At 42.9% G+C, this 19395-nt stretch overlaps 3 protein-coding genes across 3 annotated transcripts; 1 reads left to right on the forward strand and 2 right to left on the reverse strand.

The window, feature by feature from the left end:
- LOC4349980 (uncharacterized) lies at positions 1–1079 on the forward strand. Its single transcript, XM_015761189.3, has one exon. The coding sequence runs from the start codon at positions 31–33 to the stop codon at positions 583–585; it is 555 nt and encodes a 184-aa protein (XP_015616675.1). The 5' UTR covers positions 1–30; the 3' UTR covers positions 586–1079.
- Positions 1080–6355: 5276 nt separating this feature from the next.
- LOC107279339 (uncharacterized) lies at positions 6356–9016 on the reverse strand. Its single transcript, XM_015760651.3, has 2 exons — positions 8917–9016; positions 6356–7208 (listed from the first exon to the last, which is right to left on the reverse strand). Exons 1-2 carry the CDS (start codon positions 9014–9016, stop codon positions 6520–6522), a joined length of 789 nt encoding a protein of 262 aa, XP_015616137.1. The 3' UTR covers positions 6356–6519.
- A 492-nt stretch (positions 9017–9508) lies between these two features.
- LOC4349981 (uncharacterized) lies at positions 9509–10665 on the reverse strand. Its single transcript, XM_015761160.3, has one exon. It carries the CDS (start codon positions 10634–10636, stop codon positions 9947–9949), a length of 690 nt encoding a protein of 229 aa, XP_015616646.1. The 5' UTR covers positions 10637–10665; the 3' UTR covers positions 9509–9946.
- Positions 10666–19395: the final 8730 nt, after the last annotated feature.

Genomic DNA, 19395 nt, shown 5'->3' on the forward strand with positions numbered 1-19395 from the left:
CACAGCTCGATCGCAGGGAGTACGTAGCAAATGGCGGCCGTCGGCCTGTTAGTACTACTCCTGGTGGTGGGCGGGTGGGTGGCGGCGCAAGAAGCAGGTGATGCCCCGGCGAGCATCGTGGGGCCATGCTCGCGTACAGGAGACAAGAAGGCGTGCGTGGAGTTGTTGTCGGGCATCCCGGAGGCCCGGAAGGCGACGACGGTGGGCCCTCTCGCGGAGCTGTACCTGCGGGCAATCGCCAACCAGACGACGGAGGCCAAGGCGATGGCTACCAAGCTGCTAGCCACCATGAAGGGGAAGGGCGTGCCACCCGTGTGCCTCCAGCAGTGCACCGCCAGCGTCGACACCCTCTCCAACGCCCTCGCCGCCTTCTTCTCTGCCTCCGCCGACGTCAACAAAAAGTACAGGGACTTGGACGGTTTTCTCGTGGGCTTTCTTAAACAACCGCCCATCTGCATGAGCGCGTGCCCCATCCGGTCGTGCGATATGGAAGAGGTCACTATCGCCGACAAGTTCCACCAAGCCTGGAAGATGTTGGGTGTCGCACACGACCTCATCACGCAGATCCTAGGCACAAAGTCCTAGATACATTAAGGGGCGGATCCATAACAAGATTTAAGGGGAGGACTCGTGATCTCTTTCTTCCTTGTTCAGTCCTCTCTACTTTTCATTTTCTCTCTATTTTTCCCCCTTTCATTTCCCCTTCTACCAATGGTGGTCCAGCGGGATAGGGGGGACTCGAGTCCCCCTAGCACCCACGTTGGATCCGCCCCTGGATACATTCTATATGTTGGACATTTTGATTTGCCATCCTACTACCAGAATTTACCTATCAAATAAATCTTTCTAGGTTAGCAACCCAAATACTTCCTTACAACTGTTTTTTTATTTATTTTGACGGGTGCGCATGTGTCTGTTCCCACCTCCAATCGAGGAATAGGAATTTTTATCATACCAGTGTGGGTATTATTGTTATATACTCCTATGTTGTTGAAATAACTGAGATCGTTATTTTTAAGATGTGCACATTGTAACTATTTCTATGGGGAGAATGATTTCTATATATTGACTTGCACTAATAATATGTAGCGGCTTTTGATTCTCTTATATATTGGCAAATGTTCCCCTAAAAATATATATTGGCAAATATGAAGTTAATAACCAGATATGTGGTCATTTGACAGTTTTTTTTGAAGTGACGATTTAGGAAGGATGACACAGTTTTCTGGTCACTAATGTATTAACAGCCACATATTAGCCTAGTAGTAAGAACAACACAATCACACTACCCTATCATTGATGGTTGAGGAAAACCCGATGCTAATTATAAGGGGTTTCCTACCAACACCCCTCGCTCGCACCCATTGTAAGCAAGAACTGGTATTGATGCCAACACATCAGTTCCTCTTCATAAAAAGTAATCATTAATAATAGTAGTATCAATTCATTAAAAAATATATGATAAATAGGTAGGAAAATATATGAACCAAACCAGAGCAACCCAAGAGGTTGAAGCGATGCAGCCTTGAACGACGCCAATGCAGCCAATACAATTTCCAGGGCAGGCAGAACATTGGACTTACCCTTTCGCTGGAGATCAAAAGCCGATGCAGTCCCGTGTCAGGTGTCAAGTTCTGCCGTGATAAGTAAAAATCTTAGGAAATAGGGTGGCAATGCGCCGAGAGTAGTTGTATTGATCTATGAGATAGTTTACAATGACCTCGGTGTACATATTTATACCCATGGGTAGATACTAGTCCTTCTTGAATAAGAAAGAAACTTTCCTAAAGATAAAAGGAAAAACATAAAGTCCTTCTCGGACACTAAACACACTTTCCTAAATATAAAATAAACTAGCAAACTCTTTCTAATTAATAGATAAACTGCCATGCCGTATCCTGCTTGAACTTGGTCACTTCTGGATAAACTTTCTTTAATAGATTAATTTCCTTAACTAAATTTACTAAGAATCCGACTATTGGTGACTTCCAATCAGCTGATTCTAGGACTCTGAAGCTAATACTGACTCTAGAGCGATGATGACTTTGGGGCTTACCAAATTTCACTGTTAACACCTACTAGTACACCAAATTATAAATGTCCTTTCTTTTTCTTCTTATAGAATTTTCATTTAAATTACTTATCCGATCTATAATCCGATTACACCATTGTGTTCATTGCAATTAAATCTTTACAACAAGATCTTACGTGACTATATTTTGATAAAAGAAATATCTGTGTTGTAAACTACTTTTATTATATATGTAAGTTACTTTTATCATATATGGATGCGCTAAACCGCACCCAGGGTGCGCTATAACTAAACTAGTCCCCTCACAGCATCCCCTCCCCCACCCCCACCCTAGCCCCCCCCGGCAACCCCCCACCCCCATCCATCCCGCACAAACTCCCCCATTACTCCCTCTCCAAAAAAAAATCGTTAAGTAAATCAATTACTATCAATGGTTTTAGTTCGATAAGTGAACAAGTTACTATCAAAAAGTTCCCCACACTATCAATCCCGCAGAAAATAGCCCACACTTTTTTTTCTTTCCTTCCACACTTCTTTCGGATTGGCCCATTAGTAACAAGATTACTGAGTCTATCAGTGTATGAGTAAACAAGTTACTAACACTCCCGCACTCCCAAATTTATTTCTTCTCTCAGTAAATGGATTACTCTCAGTTGTTTTCAGCCTTCTCAATTTGGTTCCTTTTCTCAGTAAATGAATTGCTCTCATGTAGTTGTGAGCTCTTCTCTTAGTAAATAAATTACTTAGGATATTAGTATTCCCAATTGGTTCGTATACCTTCTTAGTAAGTAAATTACTTAGAATTAACGTATTGTTATCGCCACGAGATTCCTCTTAGTAAATAAATTACTATTACACCGATGGTTCTCAACACAACATATTGATCTTGCCATAAAATTTCTCGTAGTAACCAAGTTACTATTACACTGATGGTTCTCAACATTGTCTCTTAGTAACTAAATTACACCGATGTTGCCCCTTTCATATGTCGAACAATCAGCACTTCTATATGTTAGAGAATTTGGACTTATGATCAATTCTACCAATTTATAAAGTTCTGGCCAATTTTGTGTTCTATATGCTATAATATTATACAAATAGTAATGTGTGATATTATACCAATCAATTATTAGACTTCTGGAGCTAAAAAGAATTTTGTTTTACCCCTACCTATTTCGAATGCCCAACGTCTAAATCCTAGGCCCGCCCTTGCCTCTCACTTCTTGTCTCATCTTTTCCCTTTCCAGCCTGCTATTGCGTGCCCCCTCTTTCTAGATTGAGCGGCTTGTCCGGGAGGCCGGCGAGTCCAGATTGAGTGGCTTGACAGAGAGGCTGGGAAGACAGGAGAAGATGGCAGGCGGGGAGAAGGGTGGAGGAGAAAGACGATGCCAGCAAGAAGAAGGGAAAGGTAGCACCGGAGGACTCCTACTCCTGATCTGGACATGTTCCCGTTACAAAGAGACGGCGGTAAGTAGGCTCAATGAGGATGATCGCAGCGAAGGAGATTGACGACAATGTCGGGTGGCTCTGCTAGGATGGCGGCAGTGAGTCTGATCTGGTGCTATTGTTCTTGAATGGGGATTGGTTATGTGTATGCTGATTCTTTGAACCGTCCTCCCATTTTTTGTGCTTTGTAGAAGCACGTTAGTGCTGGTTCCTAATCCGACACTAATGCCACCTCCCTCATCGGTGCTCAAAGAGTAGTGCTTTTTAGGGAACCCACACTAATGAGGGTTTTTACAATAGTGTCTGGAGGCCTTCGCTATAGTGGCCCATATATGTTGTTGTCTCCCACAAACGGTGGCGCATGTACGGAGCCCTCCCTTACTTCTGGCTACCGAGCCACATATATAGGCCCCCCATCATCAACCCTGCCCATCTAGCCATATTGGCCCGGCCTGCGTGCACCTTGCCATCTTGTCATATGCACCCCTGTTGATGTGAAAAACACACACTGGCCCAAAAGATCTGCTTAACTCCTGTGCAGGTCCAAAATCTTGCTTTTAGGTTCGTGAGCGTGCCAGTTGATTTGATCCCACAATCAACAAGAAGAAAAAAAACAAGAAAACGAGGTTAAATCCATAAACGATAGCCGATCGGCTAGGAGCCGATGACATATCGTCAATCGTTGAGCCGATGATATTGGCAATAGATCGGCAACAAAGAATAAAGCAATATAAAACTAAATCTACCCGATCGGCTGTAGATATCAACGATATATAATCTTTCTCTCGATGTATATTTAAACTAAGTGCTTAGGATAGATCGAACAGCATGTCGAGACAGTATAAACTTAAGTCTAAAGATGCATTAAAGTAAGGATTATATAAACGCTTATAGCATAGCCGATCAAATAGATCTAGCATGTATCGGCAAATACTCTGATACCACTCTATATTAAGATATTAAAACAGATAAAATATATTAAACATAAAGCCTAATATACTCTAATGCGATAAGATCTTAATATAAAGGGATGATTTAGCATAATAATCAAGCATATAAGGTATAAAATAGCTAAATCAGGTAAGATCGGCTAAAACCCCGATACTATCTCTATCGATCGTCATAAAACAAGCTAGATATTATAATTATAGACAATACTTAATAGATCGAACTCAACCGATGCAGCATTAAGCATACAGATTTAGATTAATAAAGATCTAGACCAGTTGATGAAAACCTCTAAGAGATGGTGGATATGCTATATAATTTAGATTAATAACAAGATCTAACTCTATCGACTACTCTCTAACAATAAAAACCAACCGATTGCGGGTTAGATGGCGCAACTAACAAAGATTATGGAGCATATATGATAACTCGACGAATTACATAAACAAGATTAGAGTGTCATAAAGATGGAAGCACTAATCCCGAGAACGCTAACCGCCATGACAAGTTTACCTCCTGTTGAAGATCGAAATCGATACAGCTCAACCCGAAAGCAAGAACTCGTCGAAATAAATGAAAGTAAAAAGGGTGGCGATGCGCCGAAAGTATTATTGAATTGTTGTTGTAAATTACATGGGGTCGGGTTATATTTATACCCGAGATACATATAATAGGTCCTTGCCGGACACGACTATTATCTCTAACAAACTCTAAGACATACATAAGTCTTTACGACAGACTTTTACCCAAACATATCTCTAAGGAAACTATTCAAAATATCCTAAATAATAGATACAATTGCCTATCTGAGAACATATCTCCATCGTGATAATCCTTGTGTAGCACATTGATCGATTCCAGAAACGGCTTTACAACCATCTTAATGGAATCGGCTGTCCTCTGTCCGATGCAACTCAGCCGATGCAGACTTCAGCCGATGCCTCCGCAGCCGATGCGCACTCTGTTCTTCGAACACAATCCTCTGCTGAATCCACTTCGATTCCAATGCCGAACCTGGTTCATGACTTACCAAATTTGGTCGTTAACAACCCCACCACACAGTGCACTAGCATCACCAGCTCTCAGCTCCATGCCTGCTCACCGTAGAAGTTAGACCATCACTGTCGTGGGCCACAGCCTGCTCTTCCTCTCGTTATGTTTGGGCCGGGGTAGAGAATGATTTAGTGAACAGGTGGTTGGAGGCATGTGATGTATTTTAGGTGGTAGAACCATTTTTTCTATTTTCTAAATCAATTTTCCTTCAATTTACCAACTCCGAGCCCATAACGATAATATCAAACAGGAGTAGTACCACATCTTATTGATGATGGTCTATTTATCTTGCAGTATGCGGATGACACATTGATTTTTATGAAAATATTTGCTATATGTTTTAGAACAACTACCTATCCTCAATATTAATTTCCATGATAGTGAACTTTTTGCTTTGCCTAGACTAAAGACTCCGAGGAACAATATTTGTAGTTGTTTGGTTGCCAGATAGGTATTGTCCTTTTAGATATCTTGGTATACAACAATTGCAGCAAGTGAGGGCAAAATCACAAACCGTAAAAAGCAAAGGCAAAATCATAATTGCAGCAAGTAAAGGCAAGAATACAATTATGCCTAAAAACTAAATTCAAACACATGCTAAAAAAAAACATAAATTTGGTTATGATAGATGCTTGCTGTATAAATGCTGCAATTATTTTTCAGAACATTTTGTAACTATTTGAGTGATAAGGAAGCAAGCACGTGTATATGCACTTGTGTGGTGAAAAATCCAATTCCATTTGTAAGGATTAGAACACTATTTTGGACAGAATAAAAGACACATGCAAAACAGACAGTAATACAGTGAGACTCTAACCGATGGATCAAATTAAATGGGCTACTATATATATACTGCAAAAATTAGTGAAACTTGAATTTTAAATGCTCTGTGTGAAGTCTTAATTATTTCTTAATTAGATACATAGCATAGCATATATATGCGTGTAGCTAGTGTATATATGGATTCCATGTGCACTGCACTGTGTGGTGTGGTCGATCAAAGCGAATGAATTAGATGCTGCACGTAGATATCTAGCTGCTCATGGCGCCGTGGACGCTGCAGCGGGAGATGGTGTCGTCGTCTTATGTTTAGCACCGGTGGCAGTCTCAGAAAGATATTCCGGGAGGACAGCTTCCAGGAGATCCAACAAGGTCCATATATACTTGAACTTTGTGGCGAGGATGGCCTCGCCCTCCGAAGACGACCTCTCCGAGCATCCACTCTTGCAGAGCGGCAGCGGGTGGCCGCCGTGGAACAAGACGGTGAGATTCTGGTGGATCATAGGGGGCCTGTCTTCCATGTAGGTGTTTCCGCAGGTCTGGATGGCGTCAACGTCGCCGATGGTCTTGTTGCAGCTCAAGAGGCACTTGCCGGGATGTGTTTTTGTCGTTATCGCCTCGTCCCCTTTCCACTGCGGGAAGAAGGTGGCGATGATCACGGGGTCGGCGGCGGTGGTGGTTGCAATCATGGATTCTGCGAGCGATGAGGCCTCGTAGATCTTGACTCCACAGTAGTCGTACAGCCGTGTGTAGAGCTGCTCGTTATCCTGCGACTTGGCGACGTCGTCCGGGAGTGTTGGGTACACCCTGAGGCACGACGCTACGTCTGTCGTCTTGGAGCAGAATGCCTTGGGATCGTAGCTGCCGGTGGCGCCACTGACTGCAGCGGCTAGGAGGAGGAGGAGGAGGCGGAGGCGGAGGCGGAGTGGCAGCAGCAGTGAGCATATTTCTAACAGGTGCTCCGGTACCAACACTCATGTATGACGCCGCCATTATCATGGATCCTCGTCGGCTCGTCGTTGCTTGTCTGCTCATGATCAGTGACGCTATCCTGGCCGCACTGCCGCAGGCCGCCTCGCGTGGTGCTGGCTCTAATCGCAGGGACTGTTAGACTTAATCTTGTCGTTTGTGTTTTTTCATCCTATCAAGTCGTGTTTAGCTAATTAGTGGTTTGTGTCCACGTTAGTCTTTCCATGTGTGTACTGAGCAGTGAGCAGGTCAATAGTATGTGTGATTTAGTTTGATCAGGGAGGCCATGATCTGCATGCAAGTGAAGCATGGATTCTTGGCGAGAAGGCTGGATCAGATGGCTCATGCATGTGTTAGTGATTTAGTGGTGCTCTGCATGCAGCGAGTTGTGCCTTGCATGTAGGAAGGTGATTAGAGGATAATCCACGGGAGGTGCTTGCCGGTTTGTGCGGCAAGACGTGGCTTAACCTGTGCGTGTGTGTGCTCTATTTAACCAATGTAATCAGCATTTGTTAAAGTGTGTCAAAAGTGAAGTGAAAAACAAGTGTTTGTGCTGTGCGCGCTGGTGTGCAGCGTGGAAATTCCTTGCGTACTGTTCATCTTGTTCCTCCGTCAGTTCATCATCTCTGTGCGTGTATTTCATCAAGTGAGAAAGAGAGAGGTGTGTGTGCGAGTGAGTGTTTGGGCTGACAGGGACGAGCAAAGGTTGCCGAGCTCGCCAGCTGCTTGCTGCCTGCAAATAGAGTGAAAAAAAAAACAGGTGCAAATAGAAAAGGAAAAAGAAACCGAGTTCTGAAATTTTAGGAGCCACAGATGCCGGAGATGGTCACGCTGCTGACGGTGACATAGAAACGCACACTCCCTACTGGTTGCCTCATTTGAAACAAGGTGTAGAGAGATGGGAAGGAAAAAGATGGGAGGATGAAGGAAGATGGAAATGACATGTGGGTCCCACGTGCAGATGAGGAGATGGATGGGAAATGTGACGTTAGTGGCATGGTTCTAATTTTGTAAAATTTTAGTGGCATGGTTACGAATAGATGAATTGTAATGACATTTATTTAAAATGGCATGGATTGAATTAACCCTTGTAAAACGTATGGAAATTGAGGGATGGAGTCCTATTGGAAATAGGAGCTCTACACCTACTTTGAGTCGGCGGGCTTTGTGGTATAAATAGATGAGGGGTTGAGACTAGAAGATATTGACTTTTTGGGAGAGAAAAGTTGGGGTTTACTTCGAGGTTTCAATCCTAGTTCGTGAGTTGAGAGAGGAGTGCTTTAGATGCACTTTTGAAACACATATTGATGCAATGAAATTGATCTACTTTCAAGAGTTTTGTTGATACATGTTTTTCTGGATCTGACGGTTAAATCGGAGGCAAGTCGGCGGTCTAACCCAGATGGCGGTCCAACTGGCGATGAGGGGGTGGTCAGACCGGAATAAATCTAACGGTCAGATCGGCTATGTCGAGATCTCCATCAATTTGAAGGTAACTTTTTATTTCCACTAAAAGTTTTTGCCTTTTTTGTTTTCCCTACCATTCACCCCCTCTGGTAGGTTTGTTTGGTCTTGTTTCGATCGTACAATAGTGGTCCATATATGTCGTCATCTCCCACGAACTGTGGCACATGTGCGGAGCCCTCCCCTACTTCTGGCTACCGAGACGTAAGCTCCTCCTCACTAACCCTGCCCATCTAGCCATACTGGCCCGACCTGCATGCACGTTGCCATCTTGCTATATGCACCCCACCACACAGTGCAATAGCACCACCAACTCAGCTCCATGCCCGCTCACCATAGAAGTTAGACCGTCACCGTTGTGGGCCACTGGTTGCTCTTCCTCTCATTATATTTGGGGTACCTAATGATTTTGAGAACATGTGGTCGGAGGCATGTGATTTATGTAGGTGGTAGAACCATTATTTTTCTATTTTGTAAATCAATTTTCCTTTAATTCACCTATTCTGAGCCCATAACGATCATATAAAACAGGAGTAGTACCTCATCTTAACGATTATATAAAACAGGTGCAGTATGCGGATGACACACTGATTTTTATATGGATCATAATTTAGAGCAAGCTGAAAATATTTTCTATATGTTTTAGAACAACTACCTATCCTCAATATTAATTTCCATAAAAGTGAACTTTTTGCTTTGCCTAAACTAAAGACTGAGGAACAATATTTGTAGTTGTTTGGTTGCCAGATAGATATTGTTCTTTTAGATATCTTGGTATATCACAATTGCAGCAAGTGAGGGCAAAACCACAAACCGTAAAAAGCAAAGGAAAAATCACAATTGCAGCAAGTAATTAAAGGCAAGAATACAATTATGCCTAAAAAACTAAATTCAATCTTTACATGCCAAAAAAAAAACATAAGTTTGGTTATGATATATGCTTGCTGTATAAATGCTTTAATTATTTTTCAGAACATTTTGTAACTATTTGAGTGATAGGGAAGCAAGTATGTGTATGTACTTGAGGGGTGAACATCCAATTCCACTGTAAGAATTAGAACACTAACTGATGGATGAAATTAAATGGGCTACTATATACTGCAACAATTAGTGAAACATGATTCTTAAATGCTCTCTGTGAAATCTTGATTATTTCTTAGATACATAGTATATGCGTGTATATAGGGATTCCAAGAGCACTGCACTGTTGTGGTCTGGTCGATCGAATCGAAGGGACTGCATGCTTGTAGTTGCTCATGGCGCCGGGGCCGCCGCAGCAGCGACGTAGGGAGATGGTACCGTCGTCGTCGCAGTCCCAGTCTCAGAAAGATATTCCGGTAGGACAGCTTTCATGAGATCCAACAAGCTCCATATATAGTTGAACTTGGTGGCGAGGAGGGCCTCACCCTCTGACGACGAGCCGTCAAGGCATCCACTCTTGCAGAGTGACGGCGGGTGGCCGCCATGGAACAAGACGGTGAGGTTCTGGTGGATGATGGGGGGCCTGTCTTCCATGTAGGTGTGTCCGCAGGTTAGGATGGCGTCAACTTCGCCGATGGTCTTGTTGCAGCTCAGGAGGCACTTGCCTGGAGGTGTTTTTGTCGTCATCGCCTCGTCCCTTTTCCACTGCGGGAAGAAGGGGGCGCTGATCTTGGGGTCGGCAGCGGTGGTGGTGGCAATCATGGATTCCGCGAGCGACGTGGCCTCGTAGGTCTTGAAAGAGCAGTAGCGGACCAGCCGTTTGTACAACTCTTTGTTGTCCTGCGCCTTGGTGACGATGTCTGGGAGTGTCGGGAACACCCTAAGGCACGATGCTATGTCTGTCGTCTTGGAGCAGAACGCCTTGGGGTCGTAGCTGCCTATGGCAGCGGCAACGAGGAGGAAAAGAAGGAGGAGTGGTAGCAGCAGTGAGTGAGGCGATGCAAGAGAGGAGGAGCCGGCCATGCTTGCTAGGATGGGAATTGAGGGTAACTAACATATGCACATGGTCAGAATTTGATATATATACTCTCTTTCTCTCTCTATATGTAGGAAAATTTCTTTTCCCTGCATGCATCGCTGGCTAGTAATCAGGAGAGCTTCACAAGTGTTGGGTTCAGTTTTGTTATGAATACTCTCCATTCATTCTTGTACCCTCTCTCTCTCTCTTTGTTTTTAATTTCAAGATTTTCTTTTTGAGGTTCTCTAGGTGTGTTTGGACCCTCCATTCATCTTTTGATCCCATAAGCCTGATATAAGGACAAGGCGTTTGAGGAGAGTTGTGACCATTTTACCGCTAGAACCAAACTTATTTGCTATTAGACGCGCTCACTACCTCTAAATAGAGATGTGACCAACAACAACACCGGTGGTCACATGCGGAGTAATTGCTCTCGGGTTTAGAAAAATACTCCCTTTGTACCTGTTCATATGAGTACATCACCGATTCCAATTTCTACCAATTTCATCTGTTCCAGTGGCACATTTGCTATATATTTCAAAATTTGTGCCTGTTCACATAGTACATGACCATTCCAATTTCTACAAATTTCATCTGTACTCCAATGGCACGCACACCATCGATCTTCCGCAAAGAGGAATAAAGCAAAAGCCAAATGTCGACAAATTTTGGCACAACGAGCCGACTTTCTTTTTCCGTTTGCATGACATTTGCACTGTTATACGAGAACGGTAGTTGGGCATTTCAGAAAACTGCTAGGTGATAGAAGTAGCCATAATAAAAAATACCAGAAGTTGAGCAGAGGCATGATATATTCAACCTGGTGTTGAACCAACACCAGAAAAATTCAGAGAACTGCAAGCCTAACAACTAAATTTTCTTAAATTCTATAGAGAGAATCATTCGGACCAAAAGCAAAATAGCGCGTGAGCGCTTATAGATAATTTTTAGAACAAATGTGTCCTAGGAATCCCTTCAAGCAGCTATGTTCATTCAGGACACAAAAATGCCCCAAAAAGCAAACATATGTGAGCAGCTATTGATGGCTTGAATCAGAACGAACAGCCTCCAAAAAAAAGTTTCCCTGCTATCTTAATTCTCTCTTTGTGCAGGGGAGGTTAGGTCTGTGCCTAGTATGTCAGTAGGTTAATTAGCAGACCACTGTGTAGTGTAGAAGTATCCTTCTCGATCCCTTCCCCACACTAATCCCCACCATTAGAAAATATATTAATGATAATCTGGAAACAGTATTCGGTGTGAACTCGATCGCACTGAGGTAGCTAGGGTAGGCAGCAAGGATCGGCTAGTCATAATCAAGGGCCATATACTTGTGTCGTACTGATCTACTAGATCGCATATGCAGTATAGGTACTAGCTAGTGTTTTTGTATGCTTAACTATACAAAGATTTATACGTACTAAACAGGCAATTGATTATATATAATACAAGTGCACGAGCACATGGCTCATGCATCTTTATTTATTTATATATACATACCATGGATGTACGTACCAACAAATACAATATAAGGTACGTACATATGCAAACAGTAGAGTATATAGTTACAGACATACCCAAGCAACATGCTGCCTTAGCTGATTATCAGGTGTTCTTAACCTAGCCGATGCATGTTGCAAGTTTTGCTGTTGAATCGGCTGAACCGTATGTTGCCTCAGTGGTGTTTACTGATTCGGCAATGACTGTACTGGATCGGCAGTAGGTGGATTTGGCAGGAACATAGCAGCCACCTGCTCCTGAGTCAGCCGATTGACATTTTGCCCACCATGCTGTGGCTGTTCTCTAGTCAACAATCGAGGATTGGTCATTTGCCTTTGTGCTGATGATGGTGCAGTTGGTGCAGGAGCTGAAACTGATGCTGCTGGCTGAACTGGTGGTACATTGGAAGAACCCTGTTGATTGCCTGTGACCAAAGGCCTATAGTTTGGGAAAACACCACCTGGTAAATAGACGGGCCCTGTGGCTTGATGTTTAGCTATTATACCATTAACCAATGACTTCACCATGTTTGTTAAGGTATTGACTAAGACTCCTGATTGATTGATCAAAGCATGTTGCACGGCGTAGTCAATCCGATCTTGGAAGTTGTTAAACGGTGGTGGTATTCCATTGCCATCTGGACCAAGATCCTCAACCACTCGTTCCTGAAAACCGTCACCTTTGTCGCAAGGCCTTATGCGACCTTGGAGCCAGCGTCAGCGTCATGCCAAAAGACGTTTTCGACAAACTCAACTTCACGGTGTTGGCACCAACACCAATGAGCCTTCAACTGGCTAACTCATCAGTCCGTTACCCGGCAGGGATAGTGGACGATGTGCCAGTCAAGATACGGGATTTCTTCATCCCGGTTGACTTTGTGGTGCTGGACATGGACATGGAGAAGTAGACGCCGCTCATTCTGGGGCGTCCGTTCCTTAGCACCGCAGGAGCCAACATTGACGTGGGAACGGGGAGTATCTGTTTCCATATCAACGGGAAGGAGGAAAAGTTTGAGTTTCAACCGAGGACGGAACAATGCTCCACGGTCAGAGTCAAGTACGGGCCAAACCCGCAGAATATTCAAGAGGTCGAAGTGGAGCCACCCAAGACGGACAGCCTGGTGAAATTTATGTAGAACTTCCTAGAGAAGGAAACAACAATGCCTAGGAACCGTTATTGGAGGACGCCGGTAAAATCACCTGTACCGGCCAAGAAGTTAGAGCAGCCGGCTCAGAAGAAGCCATCTTCCACACCGAAATCAAAGAAGGTGTGGAAGGAAAAGCCAAAGACGCCTGCTCTACCACCTCCGGAGACGGGTGGAAAATCCATCAACTGAAACGCAAGGAGGTACGGTCTTGCACGTCGGACTTTAAATGACGCGACCTTCGCCAACAGGTAAATTGGTATGTGTCCGCATATTTGCTTTCAACAATTTGAATTTGTGCATCACCACATGTTTGAATTTCAAAATTGCATTTAGGATTTTTGAATTTTGAGGAAATTTTTCAAATGAATTTTTCGGAGCAAACCAAAATAAAATTTTCAATGAAAATTTACTGTGCCACGACCGCACTGTCCGTTGGAATCCAATGGCCAGAAGTGGGGCCGGTTGGGCCCACCAGGGGTTCGGCCGAACCGGCCAGGCCAACGGTCGGCTGCCTCTTCCTTTGAGGCAACGGCTAGTGGGCCCCACAGGTCGGTTTTGACCGTTGTGGGTGCACTACTTAAGCCAACCGGCCGGGAGAAGGGACTTCACCCCATTTGAACACATTTTCATTCCCTCTCCAAAGTTTGCTCTCAAGTTCATTCAAGCTTTGATAGTTTCCCTCAAATTCAAAAATTTAGTTGCATATATACAAGTTGCTTTGGTGAAACTAACCAGTGGGTAAAACTCTTGTCATTTCTAACCCCCGCCGAGTTAGCATGTTCTTGCTCCATTGTGCAGAATGAGGAGGCGACTGTCGCGTCCGTTCAAGGGGTCCGGTTCTCCATCAAGTTGTCATGACGAGTCTAGTACTCATTCATCAGCTGATGTCTCGATGGAAGACGCCGTAGCTCCGTGACGACTCCTAAACAACGCTGACCTCGACCTTGTCAGTGATCGGGAGAGACAAGCCTACTACATGCTGAGCGACCGGGAGTATGCTCACACGTGAGAATACTCACCGGAGTTGCTGAAAAAGATAGGTATGGATGTTGAATTTCGTTCTATTTGGAAAGCTATTGGTTGGCAGAGATTCGCTGTGGTAGATGAGCCTGGTTCTCGTTTGCTTACTTTGCAATTTATGTGCACTTTGAAAGAAATAGAAGATGGTATTTCTTTTCACTTTTTCCGTAAGGAGTTCACACTCACATGGAAAGGCTTGAGTACACTTCTTGGTTTTCACGATTCCTGTAAAATCAATCTCCAGAAAGGAATTTCTAGGTTCGAGAAAAATAGGTTTTGGGAAGACATTTCTGGTGCTCCAGTTTGCAAGAAACCTAGAACGAATGATATCCATAATCCTAAACTTAGGCTCATGCACAAATGGATTGCTATGACTTTGTTTCCTAGAAGTGATCTGAGACCCATTAGGGGAGATGAATTAATTATCATATTTGTCATGGTTAGAAAGATCAAAATTTCTCCTGTGAAATGTATGATAAGGCAATGGTTAGAAATTATAAAGTTCTCTGCTCCTGTTGAGTGCAGTTCTCTGATTACTCGGATAGCAAAAGGGCTAGGGGTTGTTAGCGACCAAATTGCTTTTATCTCAGCCGCTCGTCCACGTATTGATGAGGCTTATCTAGTGCAAGGGCATATTTTGAAACATGGAGCAGATGGATCTTTGATATACTTTTTCCCCGGTTGTACAAATGAAATCCCGTTGCCAAATGCGGGGTATCATTTGTACAACTGCCATGAACTAGCCATTCCCCTGCAGACCATAGAAGAATCTCGTGCAGGTGGAACATACAGGGAGACGCGCAACATGAAAAGGAACGAACGAGAGAGTTCATCATCCTCAACACCCGTGCAGATGTATGAGGCAGGTTGGGCACCAACTGGGGATGCCCCCGGATGGACCCAAGCTCGATGCCCTAGCATCGGAGTCTCAACCTGGGTAAGCGCTAGTGAGGACCAGTGGCATGCGCCTCATGACATCCACTGGGGGGACAACCAACCCTCCAGATCAAGTGGTGTGCCTCCATCTCCAAGTGAATGGCGTTCGAGTTCCTCTCGTTGGGACTTGGGTGAAATCACAAAGAGAATGGATACCCTTGATGTGCAGACGGGGGAAATCCAGTACAACCTCACGGAACACATAGCTCAAACGCAAGAATGGCAACAATCTGCTGATGCTTAGTTCGCCAACATCAACAACATGATGCAGCAACAGCATGATGACCTTCAGGCATACTTTCGATTTCAGGGGTTCAATCCTTATCAAGGACCCTGAGCAACAGCCAAGCTTGGGGGGGGAGACATCGCTCCCCCCACTGAGGTAACTTGTATCACATTGCATATTTCCCTTTCCAATTGTATATTTGTTTTCCAATTGCATCTTATAAAACTTGAAAACAATATAAAAATTTGCAAAGTAGAAAATACCAAAAAGATAGGATATGTTTGACTCATGCTAGGTAAGACAAGCAAGTTCTCTTTGTTGAAATGATGAATAATTGCTATGTTTTATATCTCTGATATATGGGTTCTTGGTAAATACTCTCTCTCAAAGGTTAAATATAAGTTGCCAACAATTATCCGGGAACCTGAGGTAAATGGGCAGCACTTGCTGATCTAAGTCTAAGCTGTTGCGAGAAATGAGATAGTAAATATAAGTTGCTATAATCCTGAAACTAGTTTGACTTGAATTCCGGATGTTTTGTTTTTCAAAATGATAAAATTGAAAGTTCTTCATTTGATATAAATTCCTACCAGAGCCAAAAATGTGCTATCATGATTAAACCATATACATTTTGGTTGCTTGACATTCCATTGAACTTTGTCAAACTCTTGTAACTTATGTAGATACTTCTCATGCTCTATGATCAAGATCATGCACCCACATATATGCACATGCTAAACTCCTACACTGGGAGCTAAGCAATATTCCATTCCATTTCCATATTACCACCAAAATAAATTCTCCATGCTTTCATGTACTTTCTGCTCCTAAAAAGAAAAAAATCCTTTTGAAAAAAAAAGAAAGGAGGGAAAAGCATGGTTTTGATATATATATATATATATATATATATATATATATATATATATATATATATATATATATATATATATATATATATATATATATATATATATATATATATATATAAGCATGAGCATGATGTTGAAAAAAAAATGTAGCCATGCCCTCTCCTAATCAATAAAAGAATGATTTTTTTTTGGGAGAAGAAAGTAAGCACAAAGGAGAAGCATTTTTCTTTTATCCTCATATATCATTTCCACTATATACCACACACACATTATGCATGATCTTGATCTTGAGTATGTTTAGTTATCTGCTTTAGTCTAAGATTTTGACTTAGTAATAAATGTGAACGCAAGTATGCCATGTTTGATCCCTACCGAGCCCCACATATCAAAACCTTAGATTAGGAATAAAAAATGCATCATTTGGTGAGAAATTCAAATTGATACACTTAGAGAGACTGAGTGAATCATTTGAGGAACTTGGCTTTCTTTTTCAAAATCATTTGAAAACTTCCGGAATAAGAGTTGAATAAAAATCGGGTGATTGGTGCTCTAATTGTTGTTCTGTCTTTCAACCGCCCAAGGCAAGGAGAAGCAGTGTCTCGTGGGAATCAGGGGTAAGGGTAAGACACCGTGCCAAAAATTATTTAATCTAAGAGATAGTACATATACCTTGCACCTGTATCTTTGAGATATGCAGCATAGTAGCAACTCCTAATCAACAACCAAGTCTTTGTTTCCTTTCGTCCTTCACTCGGGACGAGCAAAGGTTCAAGCTTGGGGGGTTTTGTTGACGGTCGTTATCGATCAGTTTCGACCGTCAATATTGCTGAAATAGGAGAGAACTAGTGATGCTTGCAATGCATATGTTTGTTAGAATAATAATATTCCACTAGTGTTAGGTTTACTAACCTTTTGCAGAGAATGATCATAAAGTAGAGGAGAATCGACATCAACTCAGACGATAAATCAATCAGACGATGTCGAGAACCAGACTTGTGTGTGAATAGGCCAAGAACTCAGAATTGACACGATGAATTGGGCCAAAATTCACAAGTCTACGGAGTGGAGCAATAGAGGAGGCCACCAGCCAAAATTGGGCTGGATTGGGCCAGCCCCAGGTTCGGCCGAACCTGGTGGTTTGGCCGAACCAATCCTGGCGCCGTTGGATCCAGGTTTTGGCATGGATGTCCAGGATTGTATCCAAATGACGGTTGAAGGGTACTTTGGACAATTTCCCTTCCACAACCATCATAACTACCTCTATATAAGGAGCTCACTCTCTTCACTTCAACACACACCTCAAGCAATAGCTCTCTCATTTCTCTCAAGTTTAGTGTAGTAGTATTTAGCTGGTGGAATAGAATTAGAATAGGAGTGAGGAGTCTGGAAGCCTTCGGAAGAGTTCAGGTATGGCTCTAGTAGCTTTTCTCTTCTCTTTTGTAAGCTTTGTACTTTTATTAGAATACTCTTCTATATACATTTATGGTATTGAAATACTTTCCGAGTATATGAGTACCTACTTTACATTATGTTCATATTATACTGAATATATAGCTAGCTTATCTGGGAGATGCTTTGGTGCGGGTATAATGCTTGCATATGCAATTACTCTATGCCATGACGATGATATTAGAGTAGTATCTGGTAGTTTAGACGTGGTGTCTAGATTACGGGATATCATTATTTGGGGTTATATATTGCGCATGAGAGGTGGGCCGCTGATGGTGACAGCTCAGTACGGGTATTCCTCCGCGCCTATATATAAATCTAAGTTAATTTCCTGGGAGGGTATTCCTCCGTATTTAGCCCCGGTTGTATAGTCATGACGGGCTGTCGTAATGAACTCGGCAGTCAGGGGTGGCTTCTCGAAGTACTAGGAGGGCATCGGATAGAGGGTATTAGCTAGTATATTAGTTAACTAGAATGTATGTATACTATGTATACTAAAAGTATAGGAATAGATTTCCTTTCTCTTTTCTTTCCACTTAGCTTAGATGATATATTATGAGGATGAGTAGTTAAATGCTTGTGTGTCACTCTACCGTTGGATTATCTTAACCCCTGCTTAGAATATGATTATCACAAGTAATATATAAATTATTAGTTGAGTTCTCTCTACATGATCCTTCCACGGGATAAAATAAATACGATACTGTCAGGGTTATGGATACCACATACCTAATAGTAGTTGACTAAATCTCGGCATGATCCACCACATACCATGTCTTATACGGAAACAACCTTCGGATATGGATGGAGTTCCGGATAAGGAAAGACAACCAGAGTTCTACATGGAAACGACAAGGACTACTCGGATTGTATCCATATTGGTTTCCCTAGTTCTACTTGGACAAGGGGACACCTATGGGTATAAATACAAGGCCCCCTAGGAGGAGAGGGGAGAGACACCCACCATAGACGAAACAATCAACATACAAGCCAACATACGCCAAGACAAGCCGCCGGATATCGACATCAGAGATACGCCTGGATCGACACTATCCGGTACCTACAGAAGCCGGCCATAGGGATCTAGCGCTGTCTCTGATCTCGCCGGGCACGAACTCGAGGAGGAAGACTACCCTGTTGTCGACTATGAGTCAGACCTTCAGACCGCCATGTCGACAACAGTTAGATAGGCTGCCCCAAATATTGTATTGGTGTGATTATGGTGAATAAGAGCAATATTGGCTTCGGCCAACAAGATGTAGGGTTATTACCTGACAATTCAGGGGACCGAACCTGTATAAAAATCTCTGTCTTCATCTCTTTTACCTCAGTCTCGTGTATATCCTACTACCAATGATCCCCATACTATGCAAATACCGGAATCGCGACATCAAACGTCGACAGATACCCTTGGAATACTCTCGGGTGAAATGCTACAATGGTATATTTGTGCGCTTGCGGATGAACTCTGTAACCATAATATACCAGAAGTATTTCTACGCCATTGCTGGGAATTATATTTCTAGTAATGTCGTTAAGAAATACCAACAAGCATTTCTACCGCCATTGCGGGGAAGATTCATAATAGAGATTACTTGAACTAATACTTTATATTTCTCT

The sequence above is a fragment of the Oryza sativa genome, chromosome 11 (genome assembly GCF_034140825.1).
Source record: "Oryza sativa Japonica Group chromosome 11, ASM3414082v1".
NCBI lineage: Eukaryota > Viridiplantae > Streptophyta > Magnoliopsida > Poales > Poaceae > Oryza > Oryza sativa.